General features: G+C 45.9%; 1 protein-coding gene and 1 long non-coding RNA gene across 4 annotated transcripts in view; one reads left to right on the forward strand and one right to left on the reverse strand.

Annotated features, from left to right (window-relative positions):
* The window catches only part of ADAMTS12 (ADAM metallopeptidase with thrombospondin type 1 motif 12), a 181,215-nt gene that overhangs the window by 46,437 nt on the left and 106,957 nt on the right, over positions 1-27,821 (reverse strand). For 2 of the 3 annotated variants that reach the window (XM_065047519.1, XM_065047517.1), the window contains exons 13-14: positions 8,386-8,519; positions 1,162-1,291 (exon numbers count right to left, since the gene is read on the reverse strand). In XM_065047519.1, the coding sequence (XP_064903591.1) occupies positions 1,162-1,291; positions 8,386-8,519 (264 nt within the window). The remainder of the gene's footprint in view (positions 1-1,161; positions 1,292-8,385; positions 8,520-27,821) is intronic. The other variant, XM_065047518.1, reaches the window with a different exon arrangement.
* Positions 1,709-4,825, forward strand: LOC110361217 (uncharacterized). The gene is made up of 3 exons (XR_010469265.1): positions 1,709-1,830; positions 3,750-3,855; positions 4,745-4,825. It is a non-coding gene; the product is annotated as an uncharacterized LOC110361217 (long non-coding RNA).

The raw sequence follows: 27,821 nt of genomic DNA on the forward strand, positions 1-27,821 counted from the left end.
AAAAAATCACAGTCCAGAGACAACTTCCTAAGTGAGGATCCAGGAGACTTTCCAGTCTCTCAGATCCATATTTGCAACATGGCTATGTCCAGACTTCATCTTGAGGCTGGGTTCAAGCATGTACCAGATCTGTCTGCACCTTGGTTGCATGAAAGAAGACCACAGCATGTGTTGATTCAGCCCCAGCCAAGTTAGTCAGGAGGTAACAGGACTAGAATAAACCTCCATGTTAGAGGGAGTACAGCCACAGTTTTCTTGTTTGCCTGTGACTCTGCTAACATACAGCCTCTCACGGGAGTGACATGCACTTAAATTCACCTTCTGACTGTCAGAGTAAGATAACCTCCAGCCCTACTGTAGAATCCCTCATTCCCTAATGTTCCTAAATTTAAGTGCACTGACCCCTTGCTACTGAGAACTGTAAAATTCACTTCTCCCTACATGCACAATGGACCACTAATCCCATTTTGCACCCATAGGAAAGGCAAACTTTTCTTTCTGATCATGAAGAGGTAAAGCTGCAGGTAAAACTCATCCCCCTGCCATGCAGTGAAAGGCTGAATTATTAAAGCTCTTTCCTGGCATTCCATCAGTCTGACCTGGAAACTCAGTCAGCTTGTAGACAGATCATACACTGCTTCAGAACCAAACCCAAGAACCCAGCTGGACTTAAGTTCTGAAGAAAGCTTTAAATCAAAACAGATTAGCTTTGATTTTGTATTTTTCTGTGCCATTAAACATAGAAAAAACTCTTCAAATCTTCCTTGCCAGTAACTGGCTGTATGCTTTGGTCCAGTTTTGTTACCTATACTGAATTTATGAGCCTGAAGTCTTTACGCTTACATAAACTTTTCACTAGCCACTCTGCCATTAATCTGTACTGCAAGACAGAAAACCACAGTAATTGTCAGAGACAAAAAAGAAGACAGATATTGTGAACAAAACCATTTTCCCATTGCTGGTCTCTGACATCATTTTTATTGGACGAGGTGAACTTCAAAAGCACAGACCACAGATATTTTCTGGCTTGAGCATGATTCACTGTGAAACATCCATTTACAATTCCCTACACATATCAGTCACTCAGTTAGCAATGAAATGTGCTTAAGTCTTTCTACATAGAGAAATCACCATATCAACTGAAGAGTGTAAAAAAATAACCTATTTTACCAAATCCTTCACTTTGATTAAATATCATCTTCACTGTACGACAAGCAGAGCCATCTCCCAGGCAAACTCCACACTGGTCTTCAGTTGCGTTGGAATTTATCTCATAATCACAGCCAACAGTCTAGAAAGAAAAACATTTTCAGAATAAATGTGGTCTCCATGATGAAATACTCAAAATCCGGTATCACTGCCTTCAGTGTACTCTACTTTTCCAAGAAAGGGGGAATCAATTGTGGAAAAGTATATATCCTATATAAACAAACTAAGAGTACAGATTGTTATATTTAAGTCAAACTCATACGTATTAATATGAAGGTGAAAAAAAAAAACAAAACCACCACCATATAATGAAATCATAGTGTAGTGATCAGTTAGTTACTTGAGATGAAAATGTGCTACCAAAACAGCTTCGACATCTAGGGCAGGTCAACATATCTAGGGTTTGTGTCTGCTTGCTTATGTCATAGAAGCAACCACGGATTCCCAGGAGCACAACCCAGTGACAGAACTGAAATCTCTGTGCCAGCTTTTCATGGCAGTCAGTCAGTGCAGGACCGCTACTGCAGACAAACCCTCTTCAGCAGGCGTGAAGTTTTATAGCTGTGACAGCTGCTTCTCCAGCTTGCCAGCATAGGGCAATGAGTCAAAGAGAAAGTTCTGGTAAAGTCTGATTTTTCAGTTCATGCTTGCTACAGAGAAAAAAAAAATATTGATTTTGAGACATGACAAAATTCGCTCTTTGCCAAAACAAAAAATTCAGTGCTCTAATTTCTTTAAACCTCAGCAAAATCTTCATTTAGTTTTAGGGTGTTTTTCACCTCTCTTTCAAAAGTAGCAATGTTGCAGAACACAACCTGATGCCCAACACTTAATGGTTGTTAATGGTATCTAAGACATCTGGAGGCCTGTTATTTAGATGAACATCCATAAGTCTGGTAAAATGTAAAGTTTTCCTTGGCTGATTTTTCTCAAAAGAAGTTTTCATGTTTGATAATGCCAGCTTCTCTAACACCCTGTATGAAAATCTGAGTATCCCCTCTTTTGATTTTGATTTTATTTTATCTTCAGTACATAATCTACTGCAATGTTCTGTAAGTTTCTGTCAGGAAAATCCATCTACTAGATTAATCTAAGTATAATGGCTCCTTCATTCTCTAATACATTTATGTCTTTTTTAGCTCAAGAAGCACTGAACTTTTCCTCTATGTACCAGCGACTTAATGAACAGCTAGAGAAGTGGTAAAAATGGAAGCAAGGAAAAGCCTCAAGTTACAAACAATGTTAAACTGTCACTTGCACTTTTACAGAGGATTCAGAAAAAGACTCATCCATCACTTAATGCCAGTACTTGGCCAGTGCTTCTGATTCCTGCTCTGAAAAACAACAGACATGCCAAAAGGTTTTGCACCAGCCTCAGCTTCAACCTCTTTTCAGAGAAGGTGACTTTCAAAAAAGGGAAGGCTTTGTAAGGTCTTTCACATAGGCCAGTCTCAGCCCTAACAACCACATTTATGAGCAGCACAGAATGTTACAGAGATAAGCACATGCTGAGAAGGTTCGTGACTACATTTTTGCCTCAAAGCACATCGTTATTTGATCAAGGATTTATTTCACAAAGTACTCACAGTACTCAGACACCACTGTGGTAACTGAAGGATGGTTCTTTATCTCTCCAAGAGTTCAGATTTGACTCTTCACCTGTTAGCTAAGGATGCATTGTAGTTTATACTTAACATTTTCTAAGAATTAAAAGAGGTAAGTGTGCAGCTATTTTCTTAAAGATATGCATTCTGAAGTATATTTGCTGTACTATGAGTACATTTGTTAATCATCTACAACAGTTAGTAAAGCCATTGTTATCAGGTTTATTATTAGACCAGAGCAGCTGCCCTGGGGAGTCCTAACAAGTTGAAGTTTATATTCTATGCAGACATTCACTATTAAACAGAAAGCTAGGGAGAAAATTTTTCAGGCTGACAGAGATTTGTCATTGCAATTTTGATTTTTTAGATTTCATCTTGCCATAAAAAATATTTTTGAAAACTATGAAAAGAAAAATCTGGAAATGGAACACTTCATTTTGTGTTTTGCTATTAGAAAATATTAATAATGAGTATTTTGGAGTGTCTCTTTAGAACTTCTGAAAAAAAAGGCATGCCTTCAAATTGTATCATTTTTGCACTAGCAAATGTGTCAGTAGCAGCACCACAGTATCATCACTTCCCTGCCTTTGGGGTGACAATTCTGAGTCTCTGCATGGGCCGTACTCTGTATCAGCCCGGTCAGAACTGGCTCAGAACTTTCCCACTTCATCATACACTTCCCTCAACAACACATTCATGGCATCAACATCTGACATCACTATGACATGAAGGGAATCCCTTTGTCCCTTCCAGTTACAACCACAGAAACTTGTATTTTGTTTTTCTTCTGGTACGTGAAACACAGTTTGTATATGATCAGATATCATCGCCTTACCTACACATCTGTCACAGTTTGGTATGGGGATCCCCAGGAATGAGGCACAGTAGACAATTCTGGCAGGCCACAGCAAATAAAGCCTTCATTTTATTCCCTAGCTCTAGGGTGCTGCTGGTGGTGCAATGACCTTCATATGTGGCAACAGGCCATCATCTTACAAGGCTGTTAATGTCCACCGCAAAGTGTATGTTCTCGTGAGTCACAGTAAGCAGCTTCAGCAGTTATTCATTCTAAATACATTTACATGAACTTTAATTTCCAGGACATGTTTTACTTTCCCACTCCAGTGAATATCACATTATTTTTGTCATTCATTAGATTAATTTCTAGGTGCTTCCTCTTCCTTTTCACTTCACTTTCCTCATTCTTCCAATTCTTCTACATAGCCATATATTTCTAAAACTGTCTTAAATAATGTGCCTCAAATTTCTGCCAAATTGCCTGCTAAAAGGGATATGGAGACTAAATGCATGTTATTAAAACTGGAAAAGAAATCAGCAGGAATTAGGCTCTGATTCTTTTGCACACATATATCCTTGTGCACCCTCTGTCAGTGAAACACGCTGTGCTACTGCATCCACTGCTGTGCCTCAGCTTGTGCATCGCAAATTAGCATTACTCCATGCAGCCCTTTGCCATTTCCCCATTCACCAAGAGCCTTTCCGATGCACCTGAGACTGGCTTTATTACTGGTCCCACCACACAGTGTGGAGGCAGAAATAATGACGTGAATCACCTGGCTGCACTGCAGGAAGGGGAAACAATTTCCTTCCTGCTGCTCTGTGAGTAAAGGGAAAACAGCCAGAGATACCACCCTTTTGCCATTTCCAGAAGGAGAGACTTTTCTGTGAGATTGGCAGTGGGGGGCAGATACAAAACATCCTTGCTGTCACTGAGGAGTACAGCCTGGATGTACTGCCTGAATATCAAAGTTACATGGGTGCTACGTTGCACTTTTAAGCTCTTCCTTCCATTTGCCTCCCACACTGGTCTCCAAATAAAGAAATCATGTTCATGTCTTGTTGGCCGTGATATTGCCTTGAATGGGGAGAAATGTGTCCTGATGTGCCTATTTCTCTTATAATTTGTCTAGATGGAGCTGAATCAATGTCCTGTTGGGCTAGCAGTGGGAAGAGGAGATTGAACCATAGTGAGAAGTACCACAAAAAACCTGAGATGTGCAATCTGCTCTTCAGCAAGAGAAAAAAAAAAGACACTTTTCTTCCTACTACTATGTAGCTATGTTATTCTTCAATACAATGTTAGTCCCTCAACACAATGATTACAAATCACCACAGAGAACAGCTCACAGATTTGCATGACTGAGAGTCATTTAAACGTACTAAAATTCTGAGCCAGAGATTAATTCCTGTTAGAAACAGCACAGATCCAGGTCCTCCACTCTCAGTGTCTGCACACTCTCAGTGCATATGCCACACCAGCTTTCACTTTTAGGTCATGCCATGACTTATATTTAACCAAACTCCTCCATTTTGTATGTATCAGGGCTCAGCAAACATCCTTGGGTGGCAGTATCTTTGCTTATTAACACTGGGGCAGCAAGCAGCTGCTCTAGTGAGAATTAAGAGTCTATTTGTGATGTATAATTTCCAAAACAGGAACATAGGGTATGTACTCTAAAGATCTTCTACATAAAGGGAAAAAAGTGAACCCCAAAAGATGTGTGTGGAACAATACAGGTAAATGGCAAACTAGTCATGATATATCTTGATGATTTGAGACAAAGTTACTGACAGATCTTGTTGGCTGCCTCTACTCAATGCTGTTTATAAGTCAGACATCATGACAGAAGTAGGTCTAAGAAGATATCTGAAGGCCAGGCTAGGTGCAAAAGGGACTGCATCTTTCATCTCCTTATTAGCATCAGCTGGAAAAACAAAACAAAACAAAACAAAAACCCCAACAACTGGTTGCAACTGCAGGCATGTGGCTTTGAGATTCTCCTTTGCAGCCACTGGTTCCAGCACTGAGTAATTTAGTGGCGTTATACACGTTTAGGGAACTCTTCTGCCATGGTAAGCACAAAGCAGAGAGAGGACCCAGCTATTTTATATGCCAGGCCCTCAAATGAGTTAATAATTCTAGTTTGTCCTTGAACTGATGAGGCAAGTTCTAAAGGAACACCACACCAACACCTCAGTGGTAAGGCTTCCTATTGCACTGAGGCATAGACAGCTTTTCTGAAAAATTAGGACCCATATATTGGCCAAGTGAATTAGCACTAGTATCTGTTCGTACTTACTTCTCACTTGAAGATGTACATTACGGCTTTGCCAAAGTGGCTAGAACAGCACCCAGTATACCACAGGTAGCTAAAATGAGGCATCTCAATCCACATTTAGCCATCTAGGTAAGACCAAGTTCTCTTGTTGCTCTGAATAAAATCATGGCAAACCACAAAATCAGAATTTAGGATTTTAAATTCTTGACTGAATTTGAGTCTGCCTATCTTGTTTTGACATATTCGTTAGGAAAACTGAACTTTCTTGTTAAAAAAGAGCTGCTCTGCATACCAAACACATGTGAGCAATATGGACAGTGGTTCTAACATACAACACCTCACCCATATCATCATCTGAAATTTTCACTCAATTTCAGACCTAAGGGAAGTGTTATTTTAGTACTCAGAACAAACATGAAGTGCTTTTATGAGACACAGTGCTGCAAACCAGACTAGGGCTTTAACAGACACTGCGTTACTGTTTGTGAACTGCTTTTTCACATAATCAGTAACATGTTGCTATCAGAGTGCAAGAATTCATGTACCAGACTCATTATATTAAATGCATTTCCAGATATATTCACCATGACCTGTAATGTATGTGTTTAACTAGCTGGACTAAAATACTAGTGAATTATATGGAAATACTTGAAAAAGCTTCTCCTCAAATGTTATATTGGGTACATATTTCAGATAAAAGCACACTGTCTTTCAGAAATGTGAGCTATTTGGGTTACCTATTCATCATTTGCTCTCATTTGTGGCAGTTTCATGATTAAGTTTACTCCACGATTCTGATTCCAATTAAATCTGTCAGAAGATGTGAAGCAACAGTCAACATGTGAAACACTGACAGAACTGTATTTATGCTAACACCAGTACCTTGGAGGAAATTTTTCAGAAAGGCTTTGAGTCCCCACAACTATTTATGATAAAGTATATCTAGTATCTACAAACTGCAATTAAAATTATCTTTCCTTTCACCTCTGATCTGTTGCTTCTGATGAATTGAGTTTTGCCATTTTTAAAACAGGCATGAATTAGAGCTGTCACAGGCAATGTTCAATACAGAATGCATACAGAAGCTAAAATTAATTGTAATGAGCCCAGTCCATTTGTTCTGGAAATCAGAAAATGAAAGTACAATATCACAAAGACAGCCTTCTGAGTTTAGCACTTGATGTCTTCTGAGGGAAGGTCAAAAGCACTGCTATGGTATGCAACATCAACTACACGCTTTGATAGGTTTGTTTCCAGCTGGCTTGAGCTGCGCATGGCCAGGTCAGCCCATCCTGGCTCTCAGGGAAGTCAAGTACAGAATCTTTGCATTTGTAAACCTGAGTAGCACCTCAGTAACTCCCTTTCACGAACATATACCCTGCAAGGAAACGTCTTAAAAAAAGCTTTTATTGCTGCTCTCTGAGACACAAGCATTCTACTAATACAGAAAGTCTCCAAAGAGGATATGCCAGTTGCCTACTGAAAATGTGGAGTTCCCACCACTTTAGGTCTTCAAGAGAAGAATGCAAAAAATTACAAAAAAGGAAAATTATTTTGTAAAGAGATGAAGGGACTTCTTGACGTCCCTTCTAACTGCATTTTTATATGACTCATTGGCTTAGGACATCCAATCCCAAGCTCCCTACAACAAGCTAATGTAGTTTCCACAAGACACCACGTCTGCTTTTGTTTCAAATGACATTAAAAGCAAAAGAAATATCAGGCCTCAGGGGGGTACAGGACACAAATCCCCAGTTTCGAGAAATAAACTGTAGTTGTAATACATCCTCTACAAGTAAATTACTTGTTTTATTTATGAGAAATTCACTAAAAGCAATGTTATGACTGTATTATAGCATTTACAGAACACACCCTCAAATGCCACACACACACACATCATCCTGGAAACCTACTATGAACCTGCAGAATATGCAGAGAACTTTACATTTATTCTTCAACAAACAGAACATTATTGAATCATATACTTTGTGTTTGCCTGTTATCTCATTGTACAGCGTTATTCAATTTACTGTTGTAAACGAAAATAATTTTTACTGTCTTCAAGTGCAAACATCCGATCTTATTACAAGTCACTTCAGAACTACATAATGTGTAATGTTAAACTGTATTTTTGTAATAAAACCACAGAGAGTAGTGATGCCAATTACAATGTTAAAGCTATAATCCTTTGTAAAAACGTTTCATCAAAAAGAAATAGATTTTCCTAAATCGATATTTTAAAATAATGGAAGAGGAAGAGAGGACTCCAAAGGTAGCAAAAGTAATTAGCACTCAGTCTAATGGGTTCATTAAAAAGCATAGAAATTACTCTTATGTCCACTTAGAAAACTGTTTCTAACAACTTGTTTCCATGATCATTAAAAATGTAATAAAATGGAGTATCTGGCTTCAGTCTTCAAAAAAAACTGTTAAACATTTTCCCATAACTTTATAAAATTGTAGAGAAAGAAACATGCAAACATACCCAATACCTTACACATGCCATTAATACAGATATCTCGGCTGTGCCTTCCTTCAAAGCAAGGAGTACCATCAGTAACGGCATCAAGCATCTTCTCTGAAAAATGGCCATTTATTGGGCGACAGTGGAGCTCACAGGGGTTTGCTGAAAGGAAAACAAAGATGCTTTCTCAGGAAATACTTCAGTGGAACACTGAACTGTAATGCACAGGGAATGACAGGGTGCCTTTACTAAACCATCAACTCACTTTTCCTGACTGACATTTGCTGACAGAAATGTCCTAATCAGAAGCAGTTACCAGAGCCGGGTCATATTGCTAACAGAGTGACACGGGCCTGATAAATGCCACTTCGTGGACTTTGGGGAAGCAGCTGGAGGCACGTGCCCTCACGCCTCCCAACTCGCCATCACTGGTACGTGAGCAACCAGCTGACTGAGTCAAAGCTCTGATGGAGAAAAGGAAGATAAACCAGCAGAAACAAATGGCAATAATAAGGGGAAAGGAAGAATCTGGGGGTGAGATTGCCAAAGACACTGACAAGCAACAGTTTTCCATCAGCTGATGACTAAGTGATTTCAGAGATAATTCATAACTGCATATCACTGCTGCCACCCTCTCTCAGAGTGCAGTGAAATGGCTGTGTCTGATCTTCTGCATGTCAGGAGAGTGTCACATCACTGCTTATTTTCAGCTATCTGCTGGCACTTAATAATGGCATCCCATCCCTCACGCATGTCAGCTGCACCACTCAGCTTGGTTTCATCCACAAACTTGCTGACAGGGCACTCAGTTCCACTTTCTACGTCATTGATGAAGGTACTTAACAGTACCAGTCCCAGTACAGACCCCTGAGGGACACCGCTCATCACTGATCTCCATCCACACATTAAGCTGTTAGCCACTACTCTCTGGATGTGAATATACAGCCGATCACAGAATCACAGAATCATTTAGGTTGAAAAAACATTAAAGATCATCAAGTCCAACCATTAACCTAACACTGCCAAGTACACCACTAAACGATGTGCCTAAATGCTCCATCTACTTGTCTTTTAAATACCTTAAGGGATGGTGACTCCAGCAGTTCCCTGGGCAGTCTGTTCCAATGTTTGAGAACCATTTCAGTGAAGAAATTTTTCCTAATATCCAATCTAAACCTTCCCTGGCACAACTTGAGACCATTTCCTCTTGTCCTGTCACTTGTTACTTGGGAGAAGAGACCAACACCCTCCATGCTACAACCTCCTTTCAGGTAGTTGTAGACAGTGATAAAGTCTCCTCTCAGCCTCCTTCTCTCCAGGCTGAACAGCCCCAGTTCCTTCAGCTGCTCCTCATCAGACTTGTGCTCTAGACGCCTCATCAGCTTCATTGCCCTTCTCTGAAATCTCTCCAGCACCTCAATGTCTTTCCTGTAGTGAGGGGCCCAAAACTGAACACAGGATTTGAGATGCAGCCTCACCAGTGCCGAGTACAGGGGGATCATGACTGACCTGGTCCTGCTGGCCACGCCAGTTCTGATACAAGCCAGGATGCTGCTGGCTTTATCCAGTTTCTTATCCATTGAATAGCCCACCCATAAAATCCACGTCTCTAATTTAGAGAGGATGTTGTGGGAGATGGTGTCAAGTGCCTTATAGAAGTCTAGATAGATAACAACAGTGGCCCTTCCTTTGTCCACTGATGTAGTCACTACAACATGGAAGGCCACTAGATTGGTCAGGCAGGAATTGCCCTCAATAAATCCACGCTGGCTGTCTCAAATTGCCTCCCTGTCCTCCATGTGCCTTTCCAATGTCCTCCTTTCTACTATTTTTAAAAATGGGAGCAATGTTGCTTTTTCCAGTCTCCAGGGACTTTGCCTGACTGCCATGACTTCTCAAATATAATGGAGAGTGGCTTGGCAACTACATCTGACAATTCCCTCAGGTCCCATGGAACTGTTCAGGTTCCTGCAGTGGTCACAAACCTGATCCTCACTTACCCTTGGAGGGACTTTCCTCCTCCAGTTCTTATATGGCAGTTCATTTTCCACTTGAGAAGTGTAGGAAGAGAGCTTGTCAGTGAAGACTGAGGCAAGGAAACTGTTGAGTACCTCAGCCTTCTCCCCATCGCTTGTTACTAGTTTGCCAGTCTTGCTAATTGGGGGAGTACGCTTCCTTTGACCTTCCTTTTCTAATTAAGACATCTGCCGAAGCCCTTCTTGTTATTCTTTGCATCCCTTGCCAAGTTCAGCTCCAGCTGTGCCTTGGTCTTCCTGACCCCATCTCTGCACAACTGGGCAGTGTCCCTGTGCTCTTCCCAGCATCCCTGTCTCTGCTTCCGCTGCCTGTGCATTTCCTTCTTGCCCTTTAGTTTGACCAGCAACTCTCCACTCAGCCATGCTGCCCTCTTGCCCTCACAGTATCACAGTAAGTTTGGGAATGGAAGGGACCTCAAAAGATCATCTAGTCCAATCCCCCTGCTGGAGCAGGAACGCCTAGGTGAGGTCACACAGGAACATGTCCAGGCAGGTTTTGAATGTTTCCAGGGAAGGAGACTCCACAACCTCCCTGGGCAGCCTGTTCCAGTGCTCTGTCACCCTCAATGGGAAGAAGTTTTTTCTCAAATTTAAGGGGAACCTCTTGTGCTCCAGCTTGATGCCATTACCCCTTGTCCTATTATTGTTGGTCACCGAGAAGAGCCTGGCTCCATCCTCATGGCACTCACCCTTTATATATTTATAAACATTAATAAGGTCACCCCTCAGTCTCCTCTTCTCCAAACTAAAGAGACCCGGCTTCCTCAGCCTTTCTTCATAAGGGAGGTGCTGCACACCCTTAATCATCTTTGTTGCCCTACGCTGCACCCTCTCCAGCAGTTCCCTGTCCTTCTTGAACTGAGGAGCGAAGAACTGGACACAATATTCTAGATGAGGTCTCACCAGGGTGGAGCAGAGGGGAAGGAGGACTTCTCTCGATCTACTAACCACCCCCACTTCTAATACACCCCAGGATGCCATTGGCCTTCCTGGCCACAAGGGCACAGTGCTGGCTCATGGTCATTCTGCTGTCCACCAGGACCCCCGGGTCCTTTTCCCCTACACTGCTCTCTAAGATGTAATTTCCCAACCCATACTGGAACCTGGGGTTGTTCCTGCCCAGATGCAGGACTCTACACTTTCCCTTGTTAAATTTCATCAGGTTATTCCCCACCCAACTCTCCAGCCTGTCCAGGTCCCGCTGGATGGCAGCACAGCCTTCTGGCGTGTCAGCCACTCCTCCCAGCTTGGTGTCATCAGCAAACTTGCTGATAGTACACTCAATTGCCTCGTCCAAATCGTTAATGAATATATTGAATAATATCGTCCCCAGCACTGACCTCTGAGGCACTCCACTAGATACTGGCCTCCAACTAGACTCCACACCATTGACTACCACTCTCTGGCTTCTCTCCTTCAGCCAGTTTGCAACCCACCTCACTAGTCTATTGTCTAGACCACACCTCCTCAACTTAGCTGTGAGGATGCTGTGGGAGACTGTGTCAAAGGCTTTACTGAAGTCACAGTTTACGCAATTTCTTACACCTGGGAATCACAAGCTCTTGTGCTCTATGGAAAGTGTCCTTAAATATCTGCCAGCTCTGTTTTGCTCCCTTGTCCCTGAGGGCAGCTTCCCAGGGGTATGTGTTGACTAACTCCTTGAACACCTGGAAGTTGGCCTTCCTGAAATTCAGAGTCCTGACTTTGCTCTTCACCCGTCCCACTCTCCTCACACCGCAAACTCCACAAGCGCCTGATCAGTGCAGCCCTGCCTGCCTCCAATCTTGACATCACCAATTAGCTCACTTGTGTTGGTGACCATCAGCTCCAGTATTGCATCTCTCCTGGTCGGGCTATCACCTGCCTGCAGAAGTCACCCCCAATGCACTGTCGGAGTCTCCCAGATTGCCCACAGCTCACCATTCTACTTTTCCAGCACATCTGGTTGAAGTCCCCCAGCAGGACAAAACCACGAGAGTGCAGTACCTCCTGTATCTGGAGTAAGAAGGCTTTATCAATTGTCTCCCTCTGATCAGGCGGCCTGTAGTAAACAATACCAACGAAGTTGTCTTTGCTGCCTCGGTCTCTGATTCTTACCCGTAAGCATTCAATGTGCTCATGGCTGTTCTTCAGAGACAGCTCTTCACACCCTATCCATCTCTTGATGAAGAGGGCAAGCCCTCCATCCTTGTCTGTCCCTTCTGAACAGCCTGTAGCCACCCATCGTTGCACTCCAGTCATGGCATCTGTCCCACCAAATTTCAGTAATGGTCACTAGATCAGAGCCTTCCAGCAGCACGGTGGCTTCCAACTCCTCCTGTTTGTTGCCTGTGCCGCGAGCATGCGTGTAGAGGGACTTCAAGCTGGGTTGTTGGCCGCATGGCCTTCCTAGAGGAACAGCCCTCAATTCCCTTGAAGTATTTCGCTGGAGTTTTCCTGTTGGGCTCTATTACCTCAGGAGTCCCTGGCTCATCTCCATCAGACTTCAAGCGTGCTCCAGTGAGGCCAGAACATCTCAAAGCCAGAGGCTGAGGGTCCTCGCTAGCACCCCAGCCGTCTCTATCCTTGGCTTCTAATCCCACAGCTTGTCACGGGCGAGCCTCATATCATCCCCCTTCCCCATCCTGTCTAGTTCAAATCTCTGTCGAGGAGCCCTGCTTGCTCACGGGCAAAGACCCTCTTCCCTCTTTGACAAAGGTGAACTCCATCCAATGCCAGCAAACCCGGTGCCACATAGGTCATCCCATTATCAAAAACTCAAAATTGTGATGGTGATACCAGCCACGGAGCCATGTATTAATAGGCTGCGTCTGCCTGTTTCTTCTAATCTCACTGCGTGCAACTGGAAGGAGAGATCGTAAAATGACCTGTGCTCCTGCTTCCCTTATCAATTGTCCCAAGGCCCTGAAGTGTCTTTTCATGGCACTTGGACTACGAGTCGCAACCTCATGTGCCACCCACATAAAAGACCAGCAATGCGTAGCAGTCTGAGGACCATACAGGAGGGCCTGTCCAGCATATTGGACCCTCTGTACCCCTCAGAATGGAATCACCTACAACTATAACCCATCTTTGTTTCCTCATGGAGGTGGTCGCAATACGGCAGGTAGGCCTTTCTGACCCTGTCAACACCTGTGGTGTAAATTAACCTTCATTTTCCACGTTCATTGTCTGGCCGTCCATGTCCATATTACCCACTAGAGACACTTCAGAGCACCAAATTGGTCCAGAGAGTTCCCTGACTTCTCCGGATTATCTTTGAATTTGGGACTTAACGCTACGGGTGTGGCCGACGGCTGACCTTACGGGCAGTGCTTCAACAGGGATGCTACCAGGGCACCTTTTGTTGTCATCAGCCCCCAAGAACACCTTGGCAGATGCTCCTCAGGGCTTGCAGTGCACCATCTCCAGGCACCACGGCATCCCCTTCTCCAGCCCCCCTCGCACAGGGCTCCAGGAGGGAAGAGCCCCAGTGCTGTGCTGCCTGATGACCATCAAGCCCTCCTGGGTCTGCAAAGCACTGATCGTGCATTTGAGGAGACAGAAGCGGGCTGCGGGGAGGCTGCACACGCCCACAAGTTCACAGTATCACAGTATGTTTGGGATAGGAAGAGACCTCAAAAGATCATCTAGTACAATCCCCCTGCTGGAGCAGGAACGCCTAGGTGAGGTCGCACAGGAACATGTCCAGGCGGGTTTTGAATGTCTCCAGACAAGGAGACTCCACAACCTCCCTGGGCAGCCTGTTCCAGTGCTTTGTCACCCTTACTGAGAAGAAGTTTTTTCTCAAATTTAAGCGGAACCTCTTGTGCTCCAGCTTGATCCCGTTACCCCTTGTCCTATCATTGTTGGCCACCGAGAAGAGCCTGGCTCCATCCTCATGGCACTCACCCTTTATATATTTATAAACATTAATAAGCTCACCCCTCAGTCTCCTCTTCTCCAAACTAAAGAGACCCAGCTCCCTCAGCCTTTCTTCAGAAGGGAGATGTTCCACTCCCTTAATCATCTTCGTTGCCCTATGCTGCACCCTCTCCAGCAGTTCCTTGTCCTTCTTGAACTGAGGGGCTCAGAACTGGACACAATATTCCAGATGTGGTCTCACCAGGGTGGAGCAGAGGGGAAGGAGGACCTCTCTCGATCTACTAGCCATCCCCCTTCTAATACACCCCAGGATGCCATTGGCCTTCCTGGCCACAAGGGCACAGTGCTGGCTCATGGTCATCCTGCTGTCCCACCAGGACCCCCAAGTCCCTTTCCTCTACACTGCTCTCTAATACGTAATTTCCCAACCTATACTGGAACCTGGGGTTGTTCCTGCCCAGATGCAGGACTCTACACTTTCCCTTGTTAAATTTCATCAGGTTATTCCCCGCCCAACTCTCCAGCCTGTCCAGGTCCCGCTGGATGGCAGCACAGCCTTCTGGCGTGTCAGCCACTCCTCCCAGCTTGGTGTCATCAGCAAACTTGCTGATAGTACACTCTATTCCCTCGTCTAAATCGTTAATGAATATATTGAATAATATTGACCCCAGCACTGACCCCTGAGGCACTCCACTAGATACTGGTCTCCAACTACACTCCACACCATTGACTACCAGTCTCTGGCTTCTCTCCTTAAGCCAGTTTGCAACCCACCTCACTAGTCTATTGTCTAGACCACACCTCCTCAACTTAGCTGTGAGGATGCTGTGGGAGACTGTGTCAAAGGCTTTACTGAAGTCAAGGTAGACCACATCCACCGCTCTGCCATCATCCATCCACCTTGTTACATTCTCATAAAAGGCTATGAGGTTGGTCTAGCATGACTTACCCTTGGTAAAGCCATGCTGACTGCCCCTAATAACCCTCTCATCCTTGATATGCCTTGAGATGGCACCAAGGATAAGCTGTTCCATTACTTTCCCAGGGACAGAGGTGAGGCTGACCGGTCTATAATTACCCGGGTCCTCCTTCTTGCCCTTTTTGAAGACTAGAGTGACATTTGCTTTCCTCCAGTCCTCGGGCACCTCTCCCGTTTCCCAAGACTTGGCAAAGATGATGGAGAGCGGTCCAGCAATGACTCCAGCCAGCTCCCTCAGCACCCGCGGATGCATCCCATCTGGACCCATGGATTTATGCGTGTCCAGACTATTTAACTGCTCCCTAACCCAGTCCTCATCAACTAAAGCAAACTCCTCCATTTATGTGGCTTCATCCAGGGTCTCAGGGGTACAGGGCTCCCCAGGACAGCCTCTGGCAGAGTAGACAAGAGACAAAGAAGGCATTCAGTAATTCTGTCTTCTCTGTATCTTCTGCCACCAGGGCACCCACCCCATTCATCAGTGGGCCTACTTTGCCTCTGGTATTAGTTTTATCTGCTATGTATTTGAAAAAGTTCTTTTTGCTGTCCTTGACCCCTCTTGCCAGCTGTGATTCTAAGGAGGCCTTGGCTATCCCAGCTGCCTTCCTACATCCTCTAATAGCAGCCTTATATTCTTCCCAAGTGGCCAGCCCCTGCTTCCACGACCTGTAAACTCTCCTCTTCTGCTTGAGCATACCCAACAGATCCCTATTCAACCACGCAGGCCTCCTGGCTCCCTTCCTTGACTTCCTTCGTGTGGGGATGCTCTGATCCTGAGCGTGGAAGAAGCAATCTCTGAATGCAATCCAGCTACCTTGGGCCCCTTTTCCTTCAAGCAGTCTTGCCCATGGGATTTCCCCTAGAAATTGCTTGAAAAGGCCAAAGTTAGCCCTGCTAAAGTCCAGGGTTGAAATTCTACTTGCTATTCTGTTCCTGCCACACAAGATGCTGAACTCCACCATCTCGTGGTCACTGCAACCCAGGCAGCCCTCAACCTTTACTGCTTCGACCAGACCCTCCTTGTTAGTGAGGATGAGATCCAGCAGTGCACTTCTCCCAGTCAGCTCCTCCACCATCTGCATGAGGAAGTTATCATCAATGCACTGCAGGAACCTCCTGGACTGTGGCTGGCTGGCTGAATGGTCCTTCCAGCAAACATCAGGGAAGTTAAAATCCCCCACAACCACCAGGGCCTGAGACTGTGAGGCCACTCTCAACTGCCCATAGAAGGCCTCATCAACTTCCTCAGCCTGATCTGGTGGCCTGTAACAGACGCCCACAACAGTGTCACCCCTGCCAGCCTGCCCCTTAATTCTGACCCATACGCTCTCAGCTCACTCGTCATCCACTCCTGGGCAGAATTTAGTACGTTTTAGTTGCTCTCTCACATAGAGAGCAACTCCACCACCACGCCTGGCTGGCCTGTCTTTCCTGAAAAGGGCACAGCCATCCATGACCACATTCCAGTCATGTGAACTGTCCCACCATGTTTCCGTAATTGCCACCAGATCATAATCTCCCGACCGAACACAGGATTCTAACTCCTCCTGCTTATTCCCCATGCTGCGCGCATTGGTGTACAGGCATTTCAGGGAGCGAGCAGAGCACACCAATTTCTCCCTAGGGGCACAGGAGGCCACCCGGTCCTCATCAGTTTTAGAACGCTGCCCCACTGGGACAAGCCCAGCTACAACCCCATCCCCCTTCAAGCCTAGTTTAAATCTCTCCAAATGAGCCCAACTAATTCCTGCCCCAGCATCCTTTTGCCCCTGCGAGATAAACCTTTCCCGCTTGACACTGTCCAGACTGGTGACTTATAAAACCAACCATTATCAAAAAATCCAAAGCCCTTCCTGTAGCACCAGTCATGGAGCCAATCATTTAGACACTGAACTTTCCTATTGCATCCCACTTGAAGATGAAAGGAGTGAAGAAAAGATCACTTGAGCCCCTGAGTCTTTCACCATCCTTCCCAAGACCTTGAAATCGTTCTTCATTCCCCTCAGACTACGGGAAGCAGCTTCCTCCCCATCCGTCTGGAAGACCAGCAGCAGGTAGTAGTCTGTCGGGTGCACCAGTTTGGGGAGCTCTCTAGCGATATCCTTGATCCGGGCTCCACGTAAACTACAAACTTCCCTAAGATGAGGGTCAACCCTGCATATTGGGCCCTCTGTTCCTTTCAGAAGGGAATTTCCTATTACCAAGTTCCTGCAGTGATTGGACTTTCTCCGTGCTTAGGGATTTGGTCTTGTTTTTTTGATTTTGTTTTTTTGTCCCTTTGTCCCGAGAGCAAGTGGCACTGGTTGCCAAGGCTGTTTGCCTTCCCCACCCTCCCAGAACGAAAACATCTGCATGAGTGGGCAGAGAAGCTGGGAGCAGGAAGAAGGGCTAGCAGTAACAAAAGACGGGAGCCAAAGGCCTGATGATGCCGTCTGTTATTGCAGACCCACGGGCTCCCGTGGTTCAAGTGACGCCTGGCAGGGGCTGTGGGGACCCCAAGTCCCTGCTTATGATCAAGTGCTCTCCAAAGTGCCCCGCAAGCGTAGTGGCCGTGGATGGGGAGGTGGGATGCTGCCGGCACGGCACGTGGCCGTCTTCTTCGTGGTCCCGGAGCTGCACTGCCAGCAGTTCCCACCCGTGAGCGCCCAGACCGAGCCGAGGTTTGACTCGGAACAGGCTCCCGCTTCTTCCCAAAGCTGCTCCAATGGCTCGCGGCAGGCACAGTCGCTGGGGTGCTTGGTGCTGTGTCCCCCGTCACCCTGCAGACTCCAGACGCAGCCTGGCCCAAGGGGCATTGGGAACTGAACACAAAGACCCTTCTAAAGAAGGGACCATGTCCTGTGAAGTCTCCACAGGGTGCATGCAGTGCAGCCACCTTTGGCAAGGGGACAGCCAGGGCTCGGGGCTGGAGGCAGCTGTGGGCTTCGATCCCCCCTGGGCAGAACGGGATCCCTGAGAGTCAGCCAGGTGCTGCCTGGGACCCTCTGTGGGAGGAAGAAGGGGAGCGCCGAGGGATGGCCAGCAGTGCTGGGGTGAGGGGAGAGCCCGTGGGACTTTGTGCTGCAGCCTCCCAGGGGGGCAGGAGGCGTTTTTGAAGTGAACCCTCTTGTCGCGTGTGCTTGGAGACGTCAGCCACGGCCATAGTGACCTGACGGGACCGCGGGGAGACACGGCCGAGGGGTCGGTGACCGGAGTGAAACACCGATGCTGAGCTGAAGGCAAGAGATGGGGCATGGAATGGACAGTGGCATTGCAGTGACACCACATATGTGCTTGAGCACTGTGAGAGAGGATGGCCCGTGGTGACTTCGCCAAGGGAAGGATGATGATGTCGCTGAGCGATGGACGGTGACATCACCGAGAGATGGATTGTGACCACGCATCCCTCGCTGCTTGTATCCGGGCGCCGAGTCTGACCCACTCGGTTTTTGCCCGCACGCCAGCTGAGCGAGGACGCGAGGTTGGTGTGTTGTGCGAGGCGGTTCCTGGTGCTGAGGTCGAGTTCGGGGAGTTCTTCAGTGCAACTCTCAGTGCGCGACCCCAGAGCCATTGGAGGTTTTTGCCCGGCCCTGGCTCGTTCAGGCAGCCGGGACACCCAGGCGGAGCGTTTGCAGCAGCAGAGGTGAGCTGAGAGGGGAAAGCTCACCCTGGGCAGCCGGGAGGCTCTCCTTCTTGAGGGGCCTGGGCGTTGCTTCCAGCCCTGCCCGGACCAGCGATGGACTGTGGCCTCTCTTCCTTTCCTAGCGTGACACCCGCTGCTGCAGCGCCAGCGAGAGGGAGCAGCGTGACATCCCCAGCTCCCCACAGCCCACCGCCGCACGTGGAGAGCATGGCCGCGGAGCTGGACACCCGCTGTCCAATCTGCCTGGACAGCTGGGAGGAGGCCAGCTACGTCCTGCCGTGCCTCCACCAGTTCTGCTACCCGTGCATTGTGCGGTGGGCTGAGACCAAGCCCGAGTGCCCCCTCTGCAAGAGGAGGGTGACTTCCATCTTGCACTCGGTGCGGGCGGACGACGACTATGAGGAGCGGGTCATTCCACCACCCGTACCAATGGTCGTCGTCCCATTGACCGGAGGGGCTCCCGGACACCCAGCCGTCCACAGCCTCCATCAGCCTGCAGCGGCCCGGCCACTGGCCGCGGGGCCGCTGCCCAGGGCTCCTGTGGGCGGCTTCCATGCCTCCACCTGGGCGTCCATCTTTCGTGTCCACCCCGCTGTCCTCCAGCCCCTGCTGCCCTGGCTGCGCCAGGAGCTGGGGCAGCTCTTGGAAGATGCCCAGGAGGCAGCATCAGCGCAGAGACTCCTCATCTCCAGCCTGCGCCGCTTTGGCCTCATTGAAGACTCTCTGGTCCGGGTGCTGCAGGCCTCCCTGGGCGGGCGCACGAGGAGCTTTGTCCAGCAGCTCATCGACACCGTCGTGCGCCTGTGCAGCGGGGAGGTCCGACGTCAGCTGGGCCTGGAGGACACCCCTGCTGCTGGGGAGCAGGAGAGCAGCCATGATCCGGCTCCGGGCCCTGCTGCCTCCCACGGGGAGCCTCCTGCCCCCAGCCCAGCTCTTCGGGGGAGTCCCAGCAGCCCCCGCAACGCTCCCCATCCAACCCACGGGGAGCAAGAAGAGCTGCAGGAGGACCACGAGGAGGCTGTGCCCGGGCCCTCCACTTCCAGCCGGGGCAGCCAATGCTCCCGTGGGATGCACCGGCGAGCCCCAAAGAGGAGGGCCAGCAGCCCTGAGCAGCCCTCCCAGCCCCGCAAGAAGCCACCCCACCACCAGTGACGCTGGGAGGGTCCCTCAGGGCCTATAAAACCATGGCTGGGCCAGCAGATGAGTCTTCAGGCTGGTCCTCAAGAGACCCCAGCCCCCTAGAACTCCTTATAACACAATAAAACAATAGCATGAAAACTGCAGAAGAGGTCTCAGGATTACTAACAATGCAGGTGGTGTTTCTGTCCACACCCATGTTGCTTTCTCTCCCTTTTCCTGATGCATGGTTGGTTCTTCTGCAGATGCCAGATCCTGTGTCCGTGTTCCCTTTGCTACCCCCCAAAAGCATGTTTCGCCTAGCTTCAGGCCTGTGACTCTGCTGCTGATTCTAGCTTTGGGGTTGAGTATACTGCAAAAATCACAGAATCACAGAGTCACAGAATTATTTGGATTGCAAGAAACCTTCCACGTCATCTAGTCCAACCCCTCTGTAATCAGGAGTGACGTCTTGAACTAGATCAGGTTGCTCAGAGCCTTGTCCAGCCTGGCCTTGAATATTTGCAGTGATGGGGCACCTACCAACCCTCTAGGCAACTTCTTCCAATATTCATCACCCTCACTGTAAAACAAGTTCTTCCATATCTACTGTCTGTATCTACCCTCTTTGAGTTTAAATCCATTGCCTCTTGTCATATTGCTACAGTCCAGATGGACAACATGTCTAGCCCTTCCTTTAGTCCACTGATGTAGTCATTCCATCACCGAGGGCCACTAGGTTGGTCAGGCAGGACTTGCCCTCGGTAAAGCCGTGCTGGCTGTCTCAAATCAACTCTCCATACTCCATGTGCCTTAGCATAGCTTCTGAGAGGATCTGTTCCATGATCTTCCCTTGCGCAAAGGGGAGGCTGACAGGTTGGTAGTTCCCAGGGTCCTCCTTTCTTCCCTCCGTAGAAATGGGTGCAATATTGCCTTTTTTCCAGTCTCTGGGAACTTCACCTGACTGCCAAATATCATGGAGAGTGGCTTGACAACTACTACTATTCCCTCAGGACACTGAGATGTATCTCATCATGTCCCATAGACATGTATATTTGGGTTCTTCATGTGGTCATAAACCTCATCGTCTCTTACAGTGGGAGGGACTTTACTCCTGAGTCCCTGCTTCCAGTTCACCCACTCAAGAGGTGTGGGAAGAGAAGCTGCTACAGAAGACTGGGCAAAAAGGTTGTTGAATATCTCAGCCTTCTCCTTGTCCGTTGTTACCAGTTTGCCAGTCTTGCGCACCAGGGGAGTACACTTTCTTTGACCCTCCTTTTCTGGCTGACATATGTGTACAAGCCCTTCTTGTTATTCTTTGCGTCCCTCGCCAAGTTCAGCTCCAGCTGCACATTGGTCTTCCTGACCCCATCTCTGCACAACTGGGCAGTGTCCCTGTGCTCTTTCCAGGACACCTGTCCCTGCTTCTGCTGCCTGTGCATTTCCTTCCCTTCAGTTTGACCAGCGGGTGTCAACTCAGCCATGCCAGTCTCTTGCCCTCCTTACCCAGTTTCTTACGCCTGGGGATCGAGAGCCCTTGCACTCTCTGGAAAGTGTCCTTAAAGATCTGCCAGCTCTGTTTTGCTCCCTTACCTCCGAGGGCAGCTTCCATGGGGATCCTGTTGACTAACTCCTTGATGAGCTAGAATTTGGCTTTCCTAAAATGCAATTCACCTGCCCCATGTCCCTCAGGACCGCAAATTCCACCAGTGCCTGATCACTGCCGCCCTGGCTGCATCCAGTCTTGACATAACCAATTAGCTCACTTGCTTGGGTGACCATCATGTCCCACATCACATCCCCTCTGGTAGGGCTGTCTGTTACTTGGCTTAGGAAATTAACCTCTATGCACTCCAGGAGTCTCCTAGATCACCCACAGCTCACCAGCTACTTTTCCAGCAGATGGTGGCTGAAGTCCCACAGCAGGACGAGAGCCCGAGAGCATGATGCCTCCTGTATCTGGAGTAAGAAGGATTTGTCAATTGTCTCTCCCTGATCAGGCAGCCTGTAGTAAACACTACCAACGAAGTTCTCTTTGTTACCCCAGTCTCTGATTCTTATCCGTAAGCATTCAATGTGCTCGTGGCTGCTCTTCAGAGACAGCTCTTCACACCCTATCCATCTCTTGGTGAAGAGGGCAAGCCCTCCGCCCTTCCAACCTTGTCTGTCCCTTCTGAACAGCCTGTAGCCACCCATCGTCGCACTCCAGTCATGGGATCCATCCCACCAAGTTTCACTAATGGCAACTAGACCACAGCTTTCTAGCAGCATGGTGGCTTCCAGCTCCTCTGGCTTGCTGCTCATGCTGTGAGCATTGACGTAGAGGCACTTAGCTGGGCTGTCAGCTGTGTCACTACTTCCTTTGAAGTATTTCACTGTGTTTCCCTGTTGGCTTCTATTACCTCAGGCAGGAGTCCTTAGCTCATCTTCATAAGACTTCAAGGGTGCTCCAGTATGGCCAACATGTCTTATGGACACCAGTTGAGGGTCCTTGCTAGCACCCTACCCCTCTATCCTTGGTGTGTGCTGGATAGATGCACATGGAAGCAATAGGGAAGGGAACTGCTGCAGCAAAAGCAATCCATTGTTCTCTGAAACAAGATTCTCTCCGATGGGACCAGTCTAATCCATCCATGAAGTAAGGAGACCCAAACACACAGTGCCCTCCCTCACAGACACTGGCCCTCGGGAATGGGAAATTTTGAAACTCAGGCTTTAGAAAGTCAAAGGACACAAGTTTGATAAATAGTTGTATAAACTGAAAATGAGTTCAAACACAAACTAGGGTCAAAGCAAAGACAGATACAATCCTTGCCCTTCTATCGCTCCCCTAGAAACACTCCAGTAGTGCTAGAGGTATCTCACTGAAAAAAAATCATCCACTGTCATAGCTATGAGGGACAGCAAACAGAATAACTGTCTTGTGATTTTGGTGCATAAAAAGACTCCAGAGCAATCTGGTCATCCTCATCAAGCTGAAACGCTTTCCTGAGAAAAGCACTAGGCCTTAAAATTTCTGGTCAGTTGAAGATGCTTCAAGGCACCATTATTGAACTATTTTAATACAATCTTCCTGTGTGCTGCAGAAGTGTCTCTGCTGAGTGACAGTTTCATCCTGTGCCTGACAGAGCTGACAAAAGCCATCCCTTTGATCTCAGAGGGATGCAGGGTAACTATACATCTTATACACAATGGCTAATGAATTTCTTTCTCCCTCTTCCACCCCTTCCTCCTTTGCTGACTTTGATTGTGTCATACAAATAAACATTTTTAAAACTGGAGGAATTTCTAGTAATGAGAGAAATTAAAATTTGGGTAATGCAAAGAAACTAAATAATTTCCTACAAAAAAGTTTATGCTTTTGAAGGGGGATGTTCACTTTCATTGCTCTGGTTGGTACAGCACCAACATATACACAGCACCACACAGTGTATACAAGTGACAGCAGCTCCTTCCCCCGACGTCCTTGCAGCTCAAGGACTGAAGCCTACACAGTCTTAACTTTAAAAATATTGATCTCATTCATGCAAACAGCACCTCTGCAGAACTGGGATCAAACAAGAATTTTAAGAGGGACACTGAAGGAAATCCAAAACCTTAATGAGGAGTTTTGTGTTTTAACTCTTGTCTTTTACCTCTTAGAGCTAATTTAGCTTCTTAGGACTGACAACAATGTCATTCTTGTGGCTTCTGAAACAAAGAGGCCTCTGTAAAGGGCAACAGAAAGATTAGAGGCAGAAGATACACATGGACTAAGGTTATAACATTGGTGGAATTCAAGGTGATATGAGTCATGCTCAAGAATATCAACAGAGATCAAGCTATCGAAGAGTCTCAGGCAAGAACATAAATTTTGTAACCCTTATCAGTCCTCAGCCCCTCTGTGAAAACTGCCAGCCACAACATCCATTGGTTGTTCTGATAAGAGCTGTTACAATAAGTGACAATTAATTTTACTTTTATCTGCAGAAGCCTTCTTCTGGCTGTGTGGCTAATTTGATTAGTGCTCTAAATTTTGTTCCACTTTGCTTACCTTCTCAATTCACCATTTTTAAAATTCAAATCACAATACCATTATGGAAAGGAGAACCTCAGTTTTCCAGCTACTCTGTTACCAACTCAGAACTGATTCTGATGGCCACAGACTTTGCTGAAAGTCATTTCAGCTTTTACATTGTCATAATGGAATACGTAGAACAGCAGTTGGATATCTGTACCTCCGCCTTAGCTGTGTGTTGACATAACAAGCAAGATAGTATCCAATTCCATCTCAGAAATTACTGAGCAAGAAAAAGCAGGCAGTGCTGACTGCTGACATATTCCTGTCCTAACTATGACAAATCTAAGTATATAATTCAGAAGAAGTTTGCAGAGAAAGAGAATTCCCTTACTATGCCAAAATAAAATGTAAAAATAAATAACAAGGAAACTTTTGGACTTGCAAAGGGTCATGATTCAAAGAAGGACTTCCTAGGCATGAAAGCTTTCTTGGTTTTCCTAACTGTAGTAACTAATCTAAAAACAGATCCTACCTTCCTATCATTTTTCTTCTGAGGCCCATTGGCAATGAGAGAGTATTGATCCCTCCTCACAAACTCAGTCCTACAAAACCATCATTCTTTAGTTACTTCGATATTCATCTGCACAGAAGGACGGTTAGAGCACCACTGAGGAAATTATTCTAGCACTGTATTAGCCATTCATTTTCTAAGTTTATTTACTTATCTATCCTTGATTTTTGTGCAGCTCAGTTCAGGGACCTGACAAAAGATCAGGGCTCCATGACCCCAGGGCTGCAAATAAACCATATCAGAATCAGCCACTCTCCACAAAAAGTCTAATAGTTTAAACACAAAATAGATACAGATGCAGAAAGTACTTTTAACTCCTATTTTCAGATAGATAACTGATACAGAAGCAAAATAAACACACTTTACAAAATTATGGAAGAACTTGAAAGCGAAGACTGGCATTGAATTCAGATTTTCTAAATCTTATTTCAGTCCTGAAAATCTAAAATGACTAAACTAAGATCAATATGAGCACTAGGGTTGCTCAGAAGGAATTCATTAAAGCAGCTGGTTTAGTTTCAGTTACTTCACCAAATTTGATTAATTCATGATGAGACTTTAACAAAAAAGCTGTAATCTTAGTAACTTCTAGGCCAAAATATACCAGAATTCTTGCAAGCCAGCATATGCACGAAATACTAGATCCAATCTGCGAACACTCAGTCATGACCATGTTCACACAATCCTATTCACACTGAATTCCTATTTAAACAGAACTGATTTCTGACTGGGTACAGCCTAGAGAGTTTCGCACATCACTCCCCACCAAAGCAGTACAAAAGCCATTTAGACTGCTCCTGACTACATCGTATTTAAACTACAACAACATTAATGCCTCAAACCTTTTAGGTAACCTGCTCTAATGTTTAACCACCCATACAGCAATGAAGACAATGAAGATTTTTTTACTTGGTAACCTAAAGTTCCTTTGTGTTATTTTGGCTGTTTCTGCTTATGCTACCACTTACAGACATGAAGAACTGCTAGATCCTGTTCTCTTTGGGGATTGCTGCATTACTTGAGGGGAGAGGGTAGAAGTTGCAGTATGAAATACAATGACAAAACACTTGACTTCAAATTCAAGTTTGAAAGCAGAAAAGCTACATTCAAACTGAGCTGATAGGACTACGGGATCCTGCTTTTCAGAGTCAGTTAACATGGACATGGGACTGCTTGGATATCAGCAGCTTCTTCCAGACCCAAGCACAACACCGCACAGAGCCACGCAGTCTTGCTAGCCTCTACCTCTACTAACTCACGCATATGCATGAAATATATCCTTAGAAACTCTCTTCAGATAGCTAGCATTCAATTCACTCAACCTTCTTTTATTTTTTTTCTAGAGCAAAACTTGCTTTTCTCAGTCTTTTTCATAAACTATTTTTTTCAAGTCACTTGGCTTCCATGTTGCTCTCCTGCAAACTTGCTCCTCTTTGGTTGCATCCTTCTGGCAGTGTGTTGCCACTTGCTGGACTTGAGATTTTAGCTGAGGTGCCACTAACACTCAAAAGCCCAGAAAAATTATACCCTGTTTTTTTCCAGAGTGCACACATCCTGCACCAAGATTACGCTGCTTATTTGAACAGGAACAAGATAAACCCTTTAATACATAAAGGAAACTCAGACGTAATGGAATCCCAAACCACACAGCTCCCCTAAGCAACCAGTGACTTATCTGTAATCAGAATGGGACCAAGGAAGCGAGTCAGCTAAACTGACCTAAAATTCAGGTATATGATATTTTTCCCCTGTGTATTTTATAACAGAGTTCAGATTCACTGAATGTAAACAGAACAATGTCAAGGTGACTAGAAAGGAACACATTCCCCTCCCAATTTAAATTTGTTTCCCCTGCAGCTGATTCCCATGAGTTCACATGCAGGAGGGATCCAGCTTAACCTGACTGAGAAGGATGTGATTAATGTGTCTGTCAGCAGAAGATAAGGCCTCAATATTTTTTCCTACCTCACAAGGAAGAAAAAAGGTGGGCCTCTTCTCTTCAAGGCCTCACCTCTGTGAGAACTCAGGACTGAATGAGAAAATACAAAACAAAGTAAATCAGACAAGGCAATTACCAAACACAGACAAAATGGAAAATAAAGCCGAGGCAAAGCTACTTTACCACTTTCACCAAGCCTGGATCTCCAAAGAAAGTTTAATTTTAAAGCAGTAGCAGCACTATCTTGTGCTGTTAGCTCAGCCCCTGTGACTGCACCAGTACAGATGTTATTTGATACAGATATATATTTGGGAAAAAATATGAAGTTTTAAACATTTTAGATACATAACCCCTATCTGACAGTACATGAGATCTTCCTGGCACTGACTGAGAAAAGAAAGATATTTATATGATTCAGGATAGGAGTCACTACATGAAAGTTAAACCCTGAGAAACCATCAGATTGAGATAAACGTAATTTGTAATTTGTCAAAAGGTAGGAAATAAATAAATGTGGGGTCAGTCTGATGGCAAAAGAAGTGCATTAGCACCAAAGTCTGACTAAAGTGTCAAAGCAGGGGTCTGGGTAATGAGAACAGTTCAGAATATATCCTGGTTAGAGCTGCTGGATGTCCCCTTCATGTTGAGGCTCCCAGGGATACTCAGATGCTCCAGCATGAGGTAGGTGGGTTTCTCTGCTCCAGGGCAACTCCACAATAGGACTATGCAAGTTCTCCAACAGGCCTAAACTCATTTAAAACATGAGGGAAAAATCCAGACTGGAACCTTAAATATCATTAGCCTATGTAACAGTGGATATCATTCATCGTTCTGCCAGGCTGCTTGTTAAAGCTGCTTGTTGCATCTCACCTTATTTTAAATTATAAACTATTCAAAAAAGAGTCTTTGTCCTCTTATATACAATTTATACGAGAGAAAAGGACATTCAAGGTGTTCAATTATGTGACATTCATTAGAACTGGCTTATGTAAGCTATGAGATTAAAGCCAGGAGACACAACTCTAACCATCATTTACCATTTTTCCAGTCAGATGAGGAAACATCGAATGTATAAAATGCCACAAAATGTCTAGCTCAGGGTTTCACCTCCTCAACTAGAAGCTTCCACACAAAATGTGTTACACGTACTCAGGGTTAGGGAAAGCTTGATGACATTTTCTTTTCCACTTATGTCCCATGTGCAGCATAAGAAGATAATGCCTCATAATGAAACACAAGGAAATATCTTCTTGGCAGCAAGCTGAAGTAGTAACAGACTGCTCTGATAAGTCTTTGAAATGGGATGGCACCAGTTAATGGATACACTAACAAAGGCT

Source organism: Columba livia, chromosome Z, assembly GCF_036013475.1.
Source record: "Columba livia isolate bColLiv1 breed racing homer chromosome Z, bColLiv1.pat.W.v2, whole genome shotgun sequence".
In the NCBI taxonomy this organism is placed as follows: domain Eukaryota; kingdom Metazoa; phylum Chordata; class Aves; order Columbiformes; family Columbidae; genus Columba; species Columba livia.